The sequence below is a fragment of the Sus scrofa genome, chromosome 17, assembly GCF_000003025.6.
Source record: "Sus scrofa isolate TJ Tabasco breed Duroc chromosome 17, Sscrofa11.1, whole genome shotgun sequence".
NCBI lineage: Eukaryota > Metazoa > Chordata > Mammalia > Artiodactyla > Suidae > Sus > Sus scrofa.
In genome coordinates, this window is record NC_010459.5 from 48,924,290 (window position 1) to 48,942,479 (window position 18,190).

Below are 18,190 nucleotides of genomic sequence, written 5' to 3' on the forward strand. Positions count from 1 at the left end.
CTACACTGCAGCTCACGGCAATGCTGGATCCTTAATCCACTGAGTGAGACCAGGGGTCAAAACCACATCCTCCTGGATGCTAGTTGGATTCGTAACCTGCTCAGCCAACACAGGCACTCCTAGACCTAAACACGTTGGTAAAATTATATCTAGGATCCCCTGGAAAGGTGACCTGAACGTATTTTGGCACAGAAGGTGAAAACAGTTGGGGACAGGAATGGAGTGTTTGGGCATTTCCAGGCACTGTTCTAAGCCCTTCACATGCATTAATTCATTCAGTGCTCATAATAAGCCAGTTTGTAAACATATTTTACAGGTAAGGAAACTGAGTTCCGGGGAGTTGAAGACCTTTCCCAGTGTCACTCAGCTAACACATGATCTCACCCAGGTGACCTGGCTCGCCATCTCTTGAGCTAAAGGGAGGGAGCAGCTCTAAGACAGGTGCCCTGAGAGGCACTCCATGCTGGACACGGGCACAAAAAGCTGTGTACTGCTTTGATGTGACAGCGAGTTTCCATCTGTGTTTGAGTGTTTGGTGGTGCTTCTAACTTCCTCTGAAAGTATGTGACTGTTTCAGATATTTGATTTCTTTCTCTTCCTATATTCTATTTTTTTTTTTCCATACCCATAGTATGAGGAAGTTCCTGGGCCAGGGATTGGACCCATGCATTTCTTCTCTGCCCTTCAGTGGGGGTCAGGCTCTGTGAGACCTTATTTCAGGAGATTTTTTGGTGGCAAATCTTCCTGGATTTTATTTCCAAAAGCCATGGCCCATTTGTAGAGACTTGGGATTTTTCTAGACTAAGTGGAGCTTCCCCCACGCTGGGTAAAAGAAGAGAGAGAATTCTGTGGGTCCCAGAGCCCCAGGGGCTGCTCCTGCTCCCTGGCGGTGCCCTGGGGACATGGTAGGTTTCAAAGGAAGCTACCGCCACCCTCCACACCTGTCACTTTAGCTCCTGTTTCAGCCAAGGGCTCCTGCTGTAGGTCCGGAAGGGGACATCAGAGCCACAATATCTAAAGGGGCCCTATGGGCTGGGACAGCAAACTCCTCCTGTGTAACCAGAGTGCACCAGTGACTGGTGCTACCTAAAACCCTGGGACCCCACATCTCCCTACAACCCAGAGATGTGGGCCCAGTTAACCCAGACCATGACCCAGAAGGATTTAGAGCTGCATTTCTACAATTTCTGTCATTTGCAAACCACTGGCACGTAGGGTGGCCAGATAAACACAGCCTGCCCAGTTAAAAATGAATTTCAATAAATAGCAAAGAACTTCCTGGTATAAGTATGTCCCAAATATTGCTTAGAAGAAGTTAGCTGAGGTGTTCCCAATCGTGGCTCAGCAGTAGGGAACCTGACTAGCATCCATGAGGACGCGGGTTTGATCCCTGGCCTGGCCCAGTGGGTTAAGGATCTAGTGTTGCCATGAGCTGCAGTGTAGGTCACAGACATGGCTCAGATCCAATGTCGCTGTGGCTGTGGTGTAGGCCAGCAGCTGCAGCTCTGATTCAACCCCTAGACTGGGAATCTCCGTAAGCCTCAGGTGCAGCCTTAACAACAACAATAAAAGACATAAAATTCACATTTAACTGAGCCTCTTGTATTTCTGTTTGCTAAATCTGGCAAGTCTACCTTCAAGATTTTTACCATGACCGCATATCACCTCATTATGTTATGAGAACATACCAACTGCTGTAACATTTAGTTAATATTTTTCTTTAAATCCATATCACACTTTCCTTTAGACCAAGTTATTGTTATTATTTTTTTTCTTTTTAGGGCAGCACCCATGGCATATGGAAGTTCCTAGGCTAGGGGTGGAATTAGAGCTGCAGTTGCCAGCCTATACCATAGCTCAGGGCAACACTGGATCCTTAACCCACTGAGTGAGGCCAGGGATAGAACACGCATCTTTATGGATACTAGTTGGGTTCTTAACCCCCCTGAGCCACAACAGGAACTCCACAAAGTTATTCTTGAAAGGAACTTCATGTCATTAATCCAAACAGAAGTCTCACTTTAAGATATCATTTGTCTTAAGCGGGGGTAACTGACAGATGATAACCAATGAGACGCAAGCAATGTTAATAAGAAATTCTACAGAAGTATTTTTGCCTCCCTGAGGCCTTTCCTCTATTACCAAAAAGTTGGATCAGTGTTAGTCAGGTGATAAGGACAGACTAGCACCCCAGGGAAACCTGCCTTGAAGGGTTGAAAGCGAGTAAACCACAGAATGCATTTCTCTCCGTGGGAGTCTACGTTCTATAAAGCCAGGTCCATATATCAAAGTCTGCTCCCACCTGTAGCCATTTGAGTTTCATATGCTTTGTGAAATACCGCTATCCAGGACACGAAGGAAGGTGGCATTTGTCGCTGACCCATGTCGGTGGCCTGAGGTTGGTATCCTTGACTTATGAATGCTGAAGTTCAAAGTTCATCAAAAGAAATAGATGCACCAGACCCTGCTGTGGACCGTTTATATGCATGATCCCATTTACTCCTCTCCACTAATTCAGCAGCAAAGGCCTTTTATTTTCCCCACTTTTCAGAGGCAAAAATAGAGATGTCGCATCCAGTGTCACCCAGCTGAGGGGCAGCAGAACCTGTGTTCCCAGTGGCTTGGCCTCTCTTTTTCTGCATGCACACACTCCCTGCAAGCTACAGCGAAACAGACTAAGAAGAAAGCATTCGAACTGGACTTTTGGGGCGGTTTCACCATCCGTCTCTCCTCCTGACCACCCACCCCCAGCCCTGCCTTCAGGTTATCCTTGGAAAACAAAATGTCCAATTCCGAAGCAATAAAAGTTTCCAAATTTCCCCAGGAGACAGGAGACCTTGATCTCAGCGTTTCCCACATTTTGCAATGACTTGCCTTCTGAGGCGGCCTGAATTCTCTCTCCTGACAAGTTAGCAAGAGCCAGATCATCTCTCAGGAGGGCTGCGTTTTAGCTCAAAGAGAAAACCCTTGTGCTTTGAAAATACCCTCCAACTCTGGCAGAGGTGTTCCAATTTTGGTTTCATATTTTAAAAAAAAAAATCCGATCAATTAACCTCTTAATTTGAAGTTTTATTTATTATTAGAACAGCTGGAAGCCTCCCCATTCCTCAAGGGGAAAAACCCCCCTCACATCTTTAATCCATTTGCTTAAACATATATACATATTTCTTTCCGGCCTTGCTTAACCATTACCCATGTATTGCATTTGTGGGGGGAGCAGTATAGTTACAGATTTGTGGTTTCCTTTTTTTAACACTTGATAAAATATTGTATACACCAGAGTCGGCAAGCTTTCTCTGTAAAGGGCCTAAGAGTAAACATTTTGGGCTTTGCAAGGCCAGATGGGTCTCTGTGGCAATTACTCAAGACTGCCATTATTATCACAAAAGCAGCCACAGGCAATACAGAAGGGAATGGGCCTGGTTGTGGTTCAATGAAAACTTTACACACAGCCTGTGAGTCACAGTTTGCAGACCTCTGGTATATACTTGTGTGTGTGTGTGTGTGTGTGTGAGCTTTAGGGCCGCACCCATGGCATATGGAGGTTCCCAGGCTAGGGATCCAATCAGAATCCTAGCCGCCGGCCTATGCCAGAGCCACAGCAACACAGGATCCGAGCCCTGTCTGTGACCTACACCACAGCTCACAGCAACACTGAATCTTTAACCCACTGAACGAAGCCAGGGATCGAACCCACATCCTCATGGATGCTAGTCAGGTTTGCTAACCACTGAGCCACAACAGGAACTCCTGCTATATACTTTTAAGTATGCAATGAGCCATGTGATAAGGGGCTAAGGGTTTGGTACCAAACTTGTTCCAATCTGGGCTGTTTCAGTACAAGTTCAAGAATCTAGTTGTACACATCTTATAACCTCTCTCTGCCTCAGTTTCCTTGTCTGTATAATGGGAATGTAACAGCTATAGCCTGGGTTGATGGTTTTCAATGGGCTAAAGTGTGTAAGAAACGCACCCTAGTCCCCAGCCCACAGCAGCATCTGCAGATACAGAGTTTGCTGTGATGACTTGCTACCTTGAGACAGGCATTTTGTTTGCCTTCCATCCATCTGCATGTTAGTCCACTGGGTAAATATATTTTAATCTTTTTCATTATTTCTCCCAGACTGTCTATTTAAAAATCATTCAATACCCTTGAAGAGTTAAGGATGAAGGGGAGAAACGGATTTTAATTTGGGACGACAGATCTGCGTAACTGTGTGTGTATAGGCGAGGGGTGGTTTTAAAGACAGAATCAATCAGCAGTGAAATATTAGTGCTTAGGAAGAATGTTTCTCCCCCCCTCCCCATCAAGGACGCATCTACTAAAATACGTGAATGCATTACCGAATTCTTCAAGACATAGGTTGGCTTGGGTAGGCTCCTTATTGAAAGTAAGAGAAACTTAAAGTTGTAACAGGGTCCTTCTAAGCCATACAAAGGAATTTGCTATAGGGAACCAGGTATGTCTATGGATTCCAAAATCTGCACACGCAGGCCACCTCGGCAAGTTCAAGACAAGCATGAAAAGATATTGAGGCCAAGACAATGGCTCCTCTCCTCCCGGGCAAGATGGTGTCTGCTCTTGCTAATTCCTTGCAGAAACAGGTACACCTGGGTATTGCTCTTGAACTCTTGTTCTATGTGCAGCTTCTTTCCTTGGATCCAAGCCTGGAGACTTATTAATACAAGGTGCAGGCAAGGCATGACTTCACCAAGAAGAGAAAAGCAGGTATCTGGGTCTTAATTTCCCACTGTGGCCAGTCTGTCCCGGGGTGGGGGCCTGAGGGACTCCTGCTCATCCATGTGACTCTGAATGTCCTCTGGCTCTCTGGCTGATCTGTCTACACCCAGGAATGTTACATTGAAAGTGAACTTGGATGAGGCCAAGGGCAGCCTTGGCTTTTTGCTTTCTTTCCCCTGCTATTCCTGGATCCTATGTAGTAAGGATGAGGCCTGGCAGGCCACTCAGACCACCTGTGCTCACCCTGCCCCCAAGTACCTGAAAATCATCTTGGCAGAGCAGACACAGAAACAGGGGACCTGATTAACCCAATGGCTGAGTGTTGCCTAGAGGAGGTATTTAAATCACTAGATTAGATAGATTCTTTTTTTTTTTTCTTTTGTCTTTTTAGGGCCATACCTGCCGCATAGGGAGGTTCCCAGGCTAGTGGTTGAATTGGAGCTGTAGCTGCCGGCCTATGCCACACCCATAGCAACGCCAGATCTGAGCTGTGACAACTCAGGGCAATGCTGGATCTTTAACCCACTGAGTGAGGCCAGGGATTGAACCTGTGTCCTCATGGTTACTAGTCAGATTCATTTCTGCTGAGCCATGATGGGAACTCCTAGATTCTTTTTATGAGAGTTTTTAAACATTTTTTCTTCTTTAAGGTACTATTTAAGGGGTCAGCAAACTTTTTCTATAAAGGGCCAGAGAATAAATATTTTAAGTTTTCCAAGCTTTACAGTGTCCATCATGAATTCCGTTATTAAGAAGACAGCCTTAGGCATTTGTAAACAAATGGACTTTATGGACACTTAAATTTGAATTTCATGTAATTTTCAAGTGTCATGAAATATTTGAAACCATTTCCAAACACAAGAAGATCTTACAAAAATAGGCCACAGGCAGATTTGGCCAGTGGGCCAGAGTTCGATGGTCCCTATATTATTTGACCTGTGAAAAAAAAATATACATTATAAAGCATAATAATAAACTCAAAACCTATGAAGCCAGCACCCAACTTAACCCTCAAAATATGACTAGAACCATTGACTCTGTACTTTCTTTCTCCCATCACCCTGCCTCCCTCCACCCTGTCCCAAGGGGACCTCGTTCTCAATTTTGTGTTTACCTTTCAGCTTTTTCTTCCAGTTTTATCAAATATGTAAGTTTCCCTAAGCAACATTTGCAAAAATTCTGCTTGTGTGAGAGCTTTATAAAAATAATCTTGTATTGTCTGTAATTTACAGGGACTGGCTTTTCAAAAGTGACATTTTATGGCTCAGAATTATCCATTTTTTTCATGCAGCTGTGGTTCATTCATTCCCACTGGACAACGTTTTAACCAAAAAATAGATGAGTACATTTCTTTCCATGGAAGAGGACTCGTGAGGAACTAGTTATTTAGAAAATACATTTCCCCATATATCCATCACCTGGATGCATCTGCCTTGTTTCCTCTTTTGCTTGCAGCTATTTTTTCCTTCCCTAGCAAGCATGTGGGCAAGCATAGCCATCTCCAAACCTCCAGTCTCTGTATCCTTACTACGACACTGGGGGCCAGATCATTCTCCCAGGTGGAGGCTGTCTTGTGCATTGCAGAATGTTTAGCAGCATCCCTGGCCTCCACCCACTAGATGGCAGTAGTATCCCCAAGTCGTGACAACCAAAAAGGTCTCCAGGCATTGCCCTGGAGGACCATACCACTCCAGGTGAGACTTGCTGAACTGTACACGTGGACTGTTTTAAATTTGAGCAAGAGCGGAGACCACTCAGTGATTGAATGTCACATGTTCTATTCCCTGGAGAACAATCTGACCACCCCACTTTTATCAGGTGAGTTAACAATGGTCAATGAGCAGCATGGGGGTGGGGGGTGGGGTCACATGGTAACCAAACACTTGGCCTTGGGGGACGCCTTCCACGGGTCTTTGGAGGCTGTTCCCTGAGAACAGGATCCTGGGCTGGGTTAGATAACCGCCCAAGTGTGTATTACTCCGGTTCATTTTATCACTGAGTATCCAAACTCATATTTCACGGAGGGAATTTAATACAAGGAATTGATTAGTAAGGTGTTGGAAGGGCTGGAGGAACAAGACGGAGGTGTGAGGTTATCAGAATCTACAGGCTTGGTGCCTCCGAGTCTGCTGCTGATGGGAACGAGCTGCCTGGGCAGGGTCAGAAGCCACATGTCACTCTGCCACCACCACTGCTGGTGGTGCTGCCAGTGTCACCTGCGAGAGGAGCTGGGAAAATGGCCTCTTCCTTCTCCCACCTTCCATGAACTCAACAATGGCCTCCTGTCGGTAGAACCTATAGGAAGCCTGCTAACAAGGAGGGATGGGGGTGGGGGGGCTGAGAAATGTGCCACTTTCTGCCCCTGCAGTGGCGAAGAGAGTGGGCACGTGGAGTTGACAGTCCATCTCATTCGTCCAATTTACTCACTGATTTCATTCTGAGGAATGCTTGAAGCTCGTGTTTATTTCATTCTTAGGAATTACTGCAGCCTTTGATTGGTAGGATAGCTTGTGTTCCTAAATGCCGTGAAATAGCACCAGTATTGTCTTAATCAGAATTCTCTAGAGAAGCAGAACCAGTAGGAGATATGCCGTGAGGGGGGAAGGGAGGAGCTCTATTATGTGCAGCTGGCTCATGCAGTTAATGGAAGCTGAGAAGTCCCACGATCTACAGGAGACCCAGGAAAGCCAGTGCTATCTATAAATCTTAGTCTGATCCGGAGACCTGAGGACCAGGGCCCTCACTAGACCATGGAGAGATGGTGAGGTGGTTGGACAGTTACAGTTGTGGAGTCTCCAAATTGTCACTTTGAAAGGATGTAGATCTGCCTCATATTTACTGAGCAATTCTAAGTATGATCCAGAGAGATCAGTAACACTTGAAAGGCCAAAGATTTGATCCACGCCTTCCAAGAGGTTACAATCTGGACTTCCTTGGTGGCTCAGCAGGTTAATGATCTGGCGTTGTCACTGCTGTGGCTCATGGCACAGGTTTGATCCCAGGCTTGGGAACTTCTGCATACCTTCTGTATACCTGGAAAAAAACCCCAAACAAAAGACGTAGAGGTTACAATCTAATTGAAGAGACAAGATGTTCACTCAAAGAACAGATTGAGAACAAAGAGCAATAATTCAGTGATAATATAAGCCAAAGATGGTGAGCATGTGGCATGGATATTGCAACTCTACATTCCCAGACCCATGACAGGCAGTACTGACTGATCACAGCATTTTTTTTTCTTTGATGAATCTGAATTCAGTCTCAGAATTCTCAGTACAGGGGTTCAGGCATTGACTCAATCTCTCCAAATTGATAGAGACTCCTAGGTACAAGTTCAGTGATTTCTATTAGATAAATAATTTATCTGATCAACAAAAATGACTAACAGCCTAATGTATACTAGGCACAGAGCTGGACACACTGGTGAATACCACAGGAAGACTCATGCTTGTGGCCCAGAGTCTAGGGAGGGAATCAAATGAGCCAATAAGAAACTACAGTGCAGTGATGTGAATGTTAATATGTGGAAAATACAGGGTTCTATGGATGGACAGAGGAGAAACAAAATCTAGACTGGAGGAACAGGGAAACCTCTAAGTTGATACCTGAAGGATGGACAAGAGTTAACCAAAGAAAAGGGAAAGTGTGTTCTTGAGAAACTCTCTAGTCGCAGTTGACAGAAACTTAGCCCAAGTTGCCTTAAGCAACAGGGGAACACATTGGCTCATGTAAGTGCAAATTCCCAGAGTAGCTGACTTCAGGTATGGCTGGTTCCAGGTGCTTAAATGATAGCATTAGGAAACTGTCTCTGTCTCTTAGATCTGTATTCCTCTGTGTGGCTTCATGTTCAAGCAGGTTTCTCGAATGGTGGCAAAGATGTCCCCGAGGCACTCCAGGCTGTCGTTCTGTCTCCAAAACCCCAGTAGAACGGTACCTCATGACATTGCCAGCAAAAGTCTTAAGGTTGACTCCAGTCTGGCCAGGCATGGGTCCTATTCCACCTCCCTAGTATGATCACATCTATCCAAATTATGCAGACAGATCTGAGGGAGGGTGGGTTCCCAAGGAGATTGAGATGCCATTACCAGAAGAGGGCATTATGCTGGGTCAGCAAAAAATAACTGATTCTGGGCGAGAATTCCAGGCAGAGGCTATGAAAACCAAAGAGAACCTATGATGCTTTGGAGGAACTGGGGAACGTCCAGGACAGTTGGTGCTGCATCAGAGCTTGCAGTGTGAGAGACGACTCTGGGAGGCCAGGTCCCTAGGGTGTGTGAACCACCTTAGAGTTTGCCTTGATTCTAAGGGCGGTGAGAAGCCACTGCAGGATTTGAGGAAGGAGATTCGGCATTGCCTTCACACTTGTTGCATTAACAGCTTTGCAGAGGGTAAGGAGAGAGGCCAGAAGCATCGCTTCTCAAGATTAGACCTTGGAAACAACCCTCTTGAAGCCATTTGGTACTCAGGTTTTCCCGTGAAACCCCTTCAGGCGATGTGTGCACCTCCAATTGATAGAACAAGCTAGAGAGGCTTTTCCAGGATGAAGTGGCCCTCTGGTCATCATGCTCTTTGCTATGATTCCTCAAGTGATTTCACTCCTCAGCTGAAAGAAGTTGCTGCTACTAAGGGCCACACCGTGCCCCGCGAGTTTTAAAAAAGTGCTTCTTCTTGGAGTTCCTGTTGTGGCGCAGTGGTTAACGAATCCGACTAGGAACCATGAGGTTTCGGGTTCGATCCCTGGCCTCGCTCAGTGGGTTAAGGATCTGGCGTTGCCGTGAGCTGTGGTGTAGGTCGCCGACGCAGCTCGGATCCCTTGTTGCTGTGGCTCTGGTATAGGCCGGCAGCAACAGCTCCCATTGTACCCCTAGCCTGGGAACCTCCACATATTGCAAGAGCGGCCCTAGAAAAGGCAAAAAAAAAAAAAAAAAAAAAAGATAAAAAAGTGCTTCTTGCAGCAGATAGACCAAGTGCTTCTTGCAAATGGGCAGAGTTAACCCTTCAATAACCTCAGCCGTCCCCCGGCCGACAGGCCACAGCCATCCTTCAGCAGAGGACAGATCCCCATCTTGGAAAGAAAGACCCAAATGGGGTGAGCCTCCGTTCTGCTCACAAGTCAGTGTCTGCAAGCCTGTCTCTTCTACGCGTAGTTAAATTGCACAGAAATAGAACTGCATTTGTCTCCGGTTTTCCCATTAGGGGTGATATAAAGTAGAGGCGGAAGTTAATTGAGTTCTGAGTTTCATTGTGTAAGGTCGGAGAATTGGGAGTCTGGCAAGCAGGTCATGTGTAACACGTGTTCTTGGGACGAAGCATTTTCACACGCTCCCCCTGGGGGAGGAGAAGTTTTCTTTCACCAGGAGTGCAACCTTCAGAAAACAGGCTTCTGGGGTTCCAGAGGGGCTTTCACCTGCATTACAGGATAAAGGTCTCATTTTGCTCAGAGAGACTTTCTTGCAATGGGGCATGTTGATATTCAAAAAAAGGTAATAAAAAAAAAAAAGAAAAAAAGGAAAAAAACAACTCTGCCTTTCAACAAGAGCCATAAAGTCCAGTGGTTAAGAGCTGGGACCCTGGAGCCAGAACTGCCGGATCATTCATAGGTTAGGAGACGTGGCATGGAGCATGAAACCCTTGGGGCCTTGATTTTCTCATCTGTAAAATGGAGTAGTTAATTTCACCTACTTTATAAATCCACTGTGATGGTTTAACAAGTTAATCCATGTCAAGTGCCTAGAGCATTGCCTGGCTCACGGAAAGGGCTTAATTGTTAGCTGTTCTGAAGGAGCACTTCTGTGCTAGGACATGGCGCTGAGTTCTTTGCGTTTCTTGTTTCATTTGATCATTAAAAAAAGTAATAAAGATGGGAGTTCCCATCGTGGCTCAGCAGAAACAAATCTGACTGGCATGCGTGAGGATGCAGGTTCGATCCCTGGCCTCACTTAGTGGGTTAAGGATTGGGCGTGGCCGTGAGCTGTGGTGTAGGTCACAGACGTGGCTTGGAGCTGACGTTAATGTGGCTGTGGTTCTGATTTGACTCCTAGCCTGGGAACCTCCATATGCCTTGGTATGGCCCTAAAAAGAAAAAAAAAAAAATGATGAAAATGCTGCATGTAAGCAAAGATGGGTTTACCCTGAGGCTGCCTCAGTTGAAGTGTCAGGTCTTCACTTATGTGGCTTTTTCCAAAGTCCTGCGAGGCTCCTGGGGAAAGCTCAGGAGGGTGTGTATAGTAACAGAGGCAAAATTCAGACCTGCTTCTATGCTTATTCTCAAAGAGGCCCCCCCAGAGTTATAAATCTTCAGGCCTCTTACCCTTCCTACCTGGCTCCAGCCCAGATGGCTGTCCTAGGAGTTGGCCCCCCCACAGGCACAAATTCAGCATTTTCTAGATGAATGAATGAATGAGTGGTATTTCTAATCTCTCTTTCCATATCTAGTCCAAGGGCTATGACAATGTGACTCCTCTTCCCTGACTACGTGTGTCTTAGGGACCAGAGCAGTGCTGTTCATCAGGTGAGACCCACCCCTGGCCTAGGAGAAGGCCTGGGAGTGACCCAAGCTAGGACAGCAGGGGGCGCCCTCTCTGGAATTTAAGCTCAGAGTGATTAAAAGACAGGAGTACATTCATTCCGGCCTCCTTCTAGAGCATCCTTGCTCCTGCGTGTTTCTGTCCCCCATTCTGCAGCCTTCCCAACAATTCCATGAGCTCCTGAGAGCCTCACCACAAAGTCGCTTTAACTCAAGATTGCCGAGAGCAGGGTTCCAGGATTCACAGTCAAGAGCTGCAATCAAGTGATGGATAACTTGTCCCAACACTTGACCCCCTCGCCCTGGCCACACGCCTGTAAAAGTAATGATTCTGAAATTTGAGGGGTGCAAGATACAAATAAGGCTTGAGGCTCTCCCACAGCATCCCTGCCACCAAATGGCCCCCTGACTTCTTGTTAAACCCTTAGAGGGAATTCATTTCACCTTTGAATAATTACTTTAGAATATTTCTTCATATTAGACTAAAACCTGTATTCCTACTTCTTGTTCTTACATTATTTTGCCAATTAATAAATAGAAGAATCAAATGCTTATCTTGCCTTTCCTTTTGTGGATTCTATTTCAGAGTGGGACATGCCAGGATGATAAGTTGAATAAACCTTCATTTCTTCCATCTACCTTTATTCTAACATTTTTTGTTTTTTGTTTTTTTCCTTTCTTAGGGAAAATTCACTTGGCTGCCCACCAGAATACAGGTAAGTCCTGAATAAGGCAATACAATTACTAAGGGAGATATTCCTAACTCCTTGCCTTCAACACACACCTGCCCTGTGAACAGCAAGTCTGTGGTTACATACCCCAAAGAAACAAAAGCATGTATCCACACAGACTTGCAGGTAAAATATTCAAAGTAGCATCATTCATGATGGACAATGAGTGGAACAACTCAGGTGTCCATCAACTGGTGAATGGGTGAACAAAATGTGACATATCCATACAATAGTAATAGTAATAAAAAAGAAGAAACTTCTCTTCCATGCAATAACAAGAATCTCAAAAACTGGCTGAACTCGAAAAGCTAGACACCAAACAGTGGATAGTGTATGATTCTGTTTATGTGACATCCTAGGGAAGACCAATCCAATCTGTAGTGACAGAAAGAAGTCTGTGGTTTCCTGGGGCCAGGGATGGGGGTGAGTATTGGCTGGCAGGGGACACAGGAAATTTGGAGAGCGATGTAAATGTAAATTTGATGGCGATGTGTCCCATATCTTGATTGTGGTGATGGCTACATAGGTATAGATTTGTCAAAGCTCATCCAACTGTAACTTGCATTTTATTGTATGTAAATTATATCTATTCAAAGTTGATTAAAAAATATCCACCTGCCTTAAGCTATCCATCTGATTAGACTGTTATCTGGGCGTAATTCAATGATCCAATATGTTCTGCATTGTTATTTTATGAAGTATGGTTGATTTGCAAAGTCATGTTACTTTCAGTTGTACAGCACAGTGATTCAGTAATGTATACATATATAGCTATTCTTTTTCAGATTCTTTTCCCTTATGGGTTATTACAAAATATTGAGTAGAGTACCCCGTGCTATACAGTAGGTCCTTCTCAGTTATCTGCTTTATATATAGTAGTATGTATATGTTAATCCCAAGCTCCCTCTCCCCTCTTCCCCTTTGGTGACTCTAAGTTTGTTTTCTATGCCTGTGAGTCTATTTCTGTTTTTAAATGTTTACTTTTATCTTTTTTTTTGGATTCCACATTTAAGTGATGTCATATATTTGTCTTTGTCTGGCTTACTTAGTATAATTTCTAAATCCATCCATGTTGCTGCATATGAACATTATTTCATTCTTTTTAATGGCTGAATAGTATTCCATTGTATATAGCACCACATCTTCTTTATCCATTCATCTGTCAATGGACATTTAGGTTGTTTCCATGTTTTGGCTATTGTAAATAATTTTGCTAGAAATATTGGGGTGCATGTATCTTTTTGAATTATAGTTTCCTCAGGATATATGCCCAGCAGTGGAATTACAGAATCATATGGTAATTGTATTTTTAGTTTTTTTTAAAGGACTCTCTATGCTGTTCTCCATAGGGGCTATACCAAATTCTGAATATTTTTAAAGGCTAAATTTTTTTTTTAACTTCAAGGTTACATTTTTAACTCTAAACTTATCTGATCAAATAAAATAATTTATTTGACAATACTAAGTATTCACAAATGTGGAGCAAAAGCAGTTGTCACAAGCTCCTGGTAGGAGACCAATCTATCATAATCTAGTATCCTTAGTCCAACAGTTCCTAGTTGTGTGTATTACGTGTACCCTAGGACACTTGTATGAGGATGTTCATTATAGCATTGTTGATAGTGGTGAAAAATTAGCAGTGGGTGGGGAGGGCTCCAGGAAAATGGAAAAAAAATCTGTCGTCATTTGCAAGTGGGTGTTATATGGTAGAGAGGAAGGACGATGTATCAAGAGAGACACATCACAAATCAGTGCTAAGTATAAAATGTAAGTTTCAGAAATACACATATAAAATAATACCATTTATAAAATATTTTAAGAGCATGCAATATAATGCTATGGATTCTGTATAGATGTATATGTAAATAGTAAAATTATAAAGGTAAGATTGAGAATACTTATCAGCAAAGATTATAATGTGGATAGTGTACTTAGATGTGTGGGCTCGGGAAGAAGACAGTTCAGCTGCTTTCTACTGTATAACAAGTAAACATTCTTTTAGTTTTGTCTTTTAAGTAATTTGTTCATTTTATCTAGTTGTCAAATTTATGGCATAAAGCTGTTCATAGTATTTCCTTCTTACCCTTTTATTATTTTTAGGAATTGAGGTGATGTTCCCTCTTCCATTACTCACATTTTTTCCTTGAGCATCTAGCTAAATGCTTATCAATTTTATTGCTCTTTGCTCAGAACCAGCTTTTAGTTTCATTGATTTCTCTATTGTGTGACAATGACTTATTTCATTTTGTTTATTACTTCTTTCCTTTTAATTTGGTTTTCTTAATTTCTTAAGGTAGACTCTTAGATAATTAAGTATAAATCTTTCTTATCTAATGTAAACATTGAAAGATACTAATTTTCCTCTAAGTACTGATATAACTGCATCCCATAAGTTTTGATGTGTTTTATTATCGTTATTATTCAGTTTAAGACATTTTCTAATTTATTTCATGGCTTCTTCCTTGATATGTGTTCTGTCTAGTCCCCAAATGTTTGGGAACTTTCCTAGATATCTTAGTGTTATTGATATTTAATTCCATGTGATCAGAGAACATAACCTATATGACTTCAGTCTTTGTAAACAGACTAAAGTAGGGTTCATTATGGTGCACTTGAGAAGAATTTTATATTCTGCAATTGTTTCTATGAAATACAGATTTAGTCAATGTGTTTGATAGTACTGTGCAAATTTATGGTTTTGTAATTGTTTTCTCAATTGTTGAGAGAAGAATATTAGAGTCTACAATATAATTGTAGAATTGTCTATATCTCTCTTTGATTCTGTGAATTTTTGCTTTATTTATTTGGAAGCTCTGCTATTAGTCGCACATATATTTATAGTTATTGTGTCTGACTGTTGAAATGACCCTTTTATCATTTTGAAATTTTCCTTTTTCTTTTTTCACTCGAAACCTATTTTATTTCCTGTTAGTACAGTCATTCCTGCCTTCTTAGGCTGTTTGCAGATTTTGTATATATTTTCCATCCATTTATATTTGACTTATCTATGTCTTTCTATGTAAAGAGTGTCTTTTGAAGACAGAACAATATTGGGCCTTGATTTTTGTCTGAAAATCTCTGCCTTTTAATTAGAATGTTTACTCCACTACTATTTAATATAATTTTTATGTGAATGGGTTTCAATCTGTCATTTTATTGTTTATTTGCAATTAATCCCCCTGGTTTTTTTTTTGTTGTTGTTGTTGTTCCTCTATTCTTCCTCTTCTCCCTTTTAAAAAGTATTAACCAGAAGAAAGGGTGGGGGAAAAAATGTAATTGTAATGTATACATGTAAGGATAACCTGACCCCCTTGCTGTACAGTGGGAAAATAAAAAAAAATTATAAAAAAAATAACACACAAGATCAGTAAATATATTAAAAAAAAAAATTAACCAGGAGTTCCCGTCGTGGCGCAGTGGTTAACGAATCTGACTAGGAACCACAAGGTTGCGGGTTCGGTCCCTGGCCTTGCTCAGTGGGTTAAGGATCTGGTGTTGCTGTGAGCTGTGGTGTAGGTTGCAGATGCAGTTTGGATCCCGCGTTGCTGTGGCTGTGGTGTAGACCGGCGGCTATAGCTCTGATTAGACCCCTAGCCTGGGAACCTCCATATGCCATGGGAAGTGACCCTAGAAAAAGCAAGAAGACAAAATAAATAAATAAATAAATAAAATAAAATAAAAATTAAAGTGAATAATAGTTCTCACCATATAGGGGTGTTAAGCACACATAAAGCCCCGCCGCGCAGCACTGAATGAGCATTCTGTAAATGCCGTTGATTATTACTGCCAGCTCCTTCACATCTGTTATCAAACACTTGCTCACATAGCGACAGCGTGTTCACCACTGCTCGTTGGCTTTCACTGTCTCTTGCCCTCAGCAGTGACTTTTCTGTTTGAGATTGAGTAAACAGGCTTGCTCAGATCAGTCCTAAAAACCAAGAGTTTAAACGAAAGCAGACTGTGGCTCTGGCTATCTGCATCACTCCAATTATGAAATAGAAACCAGAGGCTCCTGAATGCTGAATGCGATAGACAAACAACATCGGCCCTACCTCCCCTGGAAGCAGATGGTGTAATTTATTTGCAAGGGTCTAGGAGGGATAAGGAGAAAGCATCCACTCGTGGAGAGACCTGCCGAAGTGTTGATGGTGGTTTCATTCCACCCTAAGTCAGTGGTCTCCAAACTTCTTTTTCTTCTACTTTTTTTTTTTTTCATTTTGGAGGGATTGGAGCTGGACAGAAATCCTGTGCTGCAAACCACAGTGAGGTTGGGAAGCCTAGTTCCACCCACACCTGAGCCCAGAGCTTTGTTTAGCTGCTTCTTTTATTTTCTTTTTAAGGCCACACCTACTGCATAAGGAGGTTCTCAGGCTAGGGATCGAATCAGAGATATAGCTGCCAGCCTTATGCCACAGCCACAGCAATGCCAGATCCAAGCCGCATCTGCAACCCACACCACAGCTCACGGCAACGTGAGATCCTTAACCCACTGAGCAAGACCAGGGATTGAACGTTCGTCCTCATGGATGCTATTCAGATTCATTTCTGTTGAGCCACAATGGGAACTCCTTCAAACTTCGGATCAGGCAAAACATTTTGAAACAATTTCCCCATATTTATTTACTTACAAATTATATACATATTACTCTATTAACCATATTCTGTGAATGGTGAAGAAGATGTAAGAAAAAGTGTGAGGAAATGATAAAGAAATAGTACTTTGAAAAAAATGACTCAATGACATTAAAAAATCTTTTTACTCTCATTAAACCATTAGTACTGCTTGAATATTGAAAACAATGTGACATTATTTTTAATTTCTTGGTTTATAATTATATGGTAAATTTTTAAAATCAATGCTTGATTTTAATGGCTGTCGTAAATGAACAGTAACCTCATAAAGACATGGCTTCCACCTGGAAGAAGCGTTTCACCTGCTGTAGTTTTTTGTTTTTTGTTTTAAGTCCTTTCCATCATTTCCATTCCATACACAATTTTGCAAAGGTTTTGGTTGAAATTTGCCTGGTTACTTCTATCTTCCCTGAGGTTAAGCTATTGATTTTTTTTTTTTTAAATGGCTGCACCATGGCCTATGGAAGTTCCTGGAATAGGACTCTAATTGTTGCTGCAGTTGCAGTCTATGCCACAGCAATAGCAACACCAGTCTGGGCTGCATCTGTGACATATGTGGCACCTTGTAGCAACACCGGATCCTTAACCCACTGAGGGAGGCCAGGGATTGAGTCTGTATCCTCACAGAGACAACATCGGGTCCCTAACCCACTGAGCCACAAGGGGAACTCCTAAGCTATTGTTCTTGAAAACGAATGAAAAAGTATTGAATTTTTACACTTTTAACACATGAGTTGAAAATCCACTGAAATGTTAGGTTGGGATAATTTTATTTTTTGTTGTATTATATACAGTGGGTTGATTTTGTGTGTGTGTGTGTGTTTTCAGGGCTGCACCTGTGGCACATGGAAGTTCCCAGGCTAGGGGTCAAATTGGACCTGTAGCTGCTGGCTTACATCACAGCCACAGCAATGTGGGATCCAAGCTGAATCTGTGACCTACACCACAGCTCATGGCAACGCTGGATCCTTAACCCACTGAGCGAGGCCAGGGATCGAACCCGCGTCCTCATGGAGTCTAGTCGGGTTCGTTACCACTGAGCCACGAAGGGGATGATTTTAAATTATATTTTAAAACTGCTGTTTCCAGATCTTTAAATTGGATACAGTTTTGAGCACTTATATAGGAATTTACATAGTTTTTCATAATGTAAATATATCAACAGTAATCCCTTACGGTGTTATTTCTAAACATTTATTTTTAAAATGTTCTCTCCATAGTCCAATTTTCCTTCAAAAAGCCATCCTTTTCTCTCTCATTTTTAAGTCCACCTTTACCCAGAAGGCCTTGAATAAGCGGACCGAATGCCTGGAGGAGGAGGAGGAACATGAGCTCTGCCCTCTTCGTGAGCTTTTGCATGATTCCTGTTGTCTTCTCCCCAGGGAATCTCTTTGGCCACTTGTCTGTTGCCATTTGGGAAGGGTTGGTTCAGTTACAACTAGAGTGGCCACAGAGTCCCCACCCGGTCCTCCTCCAGCTGTGCCCCCTCTGTGGGGAGGAGTCAGCCAGGCAAAGGGGATGCGAACACCCAGCGCCCACATGCCTCCATGTCCCGGACCA

The 18,190-nt window shown here is 42.9% G+C and overlaps 1 protein-coding gene across 3 annotated transcripts in view; it reads left to right on the top strand.

Moving 5' to 3' along the window:
* EYA2 (EYA transcriptional coactivator and phosphatase 2) overlaps positions 6,393 to 18,190 on the top strand; it is a 313,108-nt gene continuing 301,310 nt past the window's right edge. For 2 of the 3 annotated variants that reach the window (XM_021077399.1, XM_021077395.1), the window contains exons 1-2: positions 6,511 to 6,559; positions 11,951 to 11,983. Coding sequence is in view for 1 of the 3 variants with exons in the window: in XM_021077393.1 (XP_020933052.1) it covers positions 6,507 to 6,559; positions 11,951 to 11,983 (86 nt within the window). In the remaining 2 variants the exon portion in view is untranslated. Of the gene's footprint in view, positions 6,560 to 11,950; positions 11,984 to 18,190 lie in introns of all 3 variants that reach the window. The other variant, XM_021077393.1, reaches the window with a different exon arrangement.